At 49.9% G+C, this 678-nt stretch overlaps 1 protein-coding gene across 1 annotated transcript in view; it reads right to left on the reverse strand.

Moving 5' to 3' along the window:
* Positions 1-65: 65 nt before the first annotated feature.
* The window catches only part of EMH_0062940 (uncharacterized protein), a gene marked incomplete at both ends in the record, with an annotated part of 6,000 nt that continues 5,387 nt past the window's right edge, over positions 66-678 (reverse strand). Inside the window, 3 exons of the mRNA XM_013498088.1 lie at positions 66-100; positions 327-450; positions 548-655. Of these exons, the coding sequence (XP_013353542.1) occupies positions 66-100; positions 327-450; positions 548-655 (267 nt within the window). The remainder of the gene's footprint in view (positions 101-326; positions 451-547; positions 656-678) is intronic.

Below are 678 nucleotides of genomic sequence, written 5' to 3' on the forward strand. Positions count from 1 at the left end.
GAAATAGAGAAACCCTAAACCCTAAACCCTAAACCCTAAACCCTAAACCCTCACCGGCTGAGGGTTTACTGGATGCACTGAGAGGCAAAACAGAGAAACCCTAAACCCTCAACCCTAAACCCTAGACCCTAAACCCTAAACCCTCACCGGCCGAGGGTTTATTGGACGCATGGAGAGGCAAAACAGAGAAACCCTAAACCCTAAACCCTAAACCCTAAACCCTAAACCCTCACCGGCCGAGGGTTTACTGGATGCATGGAGAGGCAAAACAGAGAAACCCTAAACCCTCAACCCTAAACCCTAAACCCTAAACCCTAAACCCTCACCGGCCGAGGGTTTACTGGATGCATGGAGAGGCAAAACAGAGAAACCCTCAATAAGGCTGCTGCATTCATCTTTTATATAAAAAGAAATACGCGAAGAGAGGAGACGAGCAAGGGGTAGGGGGATCTGCAACACACAAACCCTAAACCCTAAACCCTAAACCCTAAACCCTAAACCCTAAAAAACCCTGAAAAAGCGATGGAGAGAACAGGCAGAGACTAACCTCATCTGTTACTGCAGCAGAAGGAGCAATCTGATGCTGCGGCTCTGCGAGGTACACAAGTAGCTGCTGCTGCTGCGTCTTGCAGCTCCAGGTGCTGCAGCGGCAGCACTGCAGCAGCAGCAAAATGCACG

This window comes from Eimeria mitis, genomic scaffold (genome assembly GCF_000499745.2).
Source record: "Eimeria mitis Houghton genomic scaffold, Emh_scaff3175, whole genome shotgun sequence".
Taxonomy (NCBI): Eukaryota; Apicomplexa; class Conoidasida; order Eucoccidiorida; family Eimeriidae; genus Eimeria; species Eimeria mitis.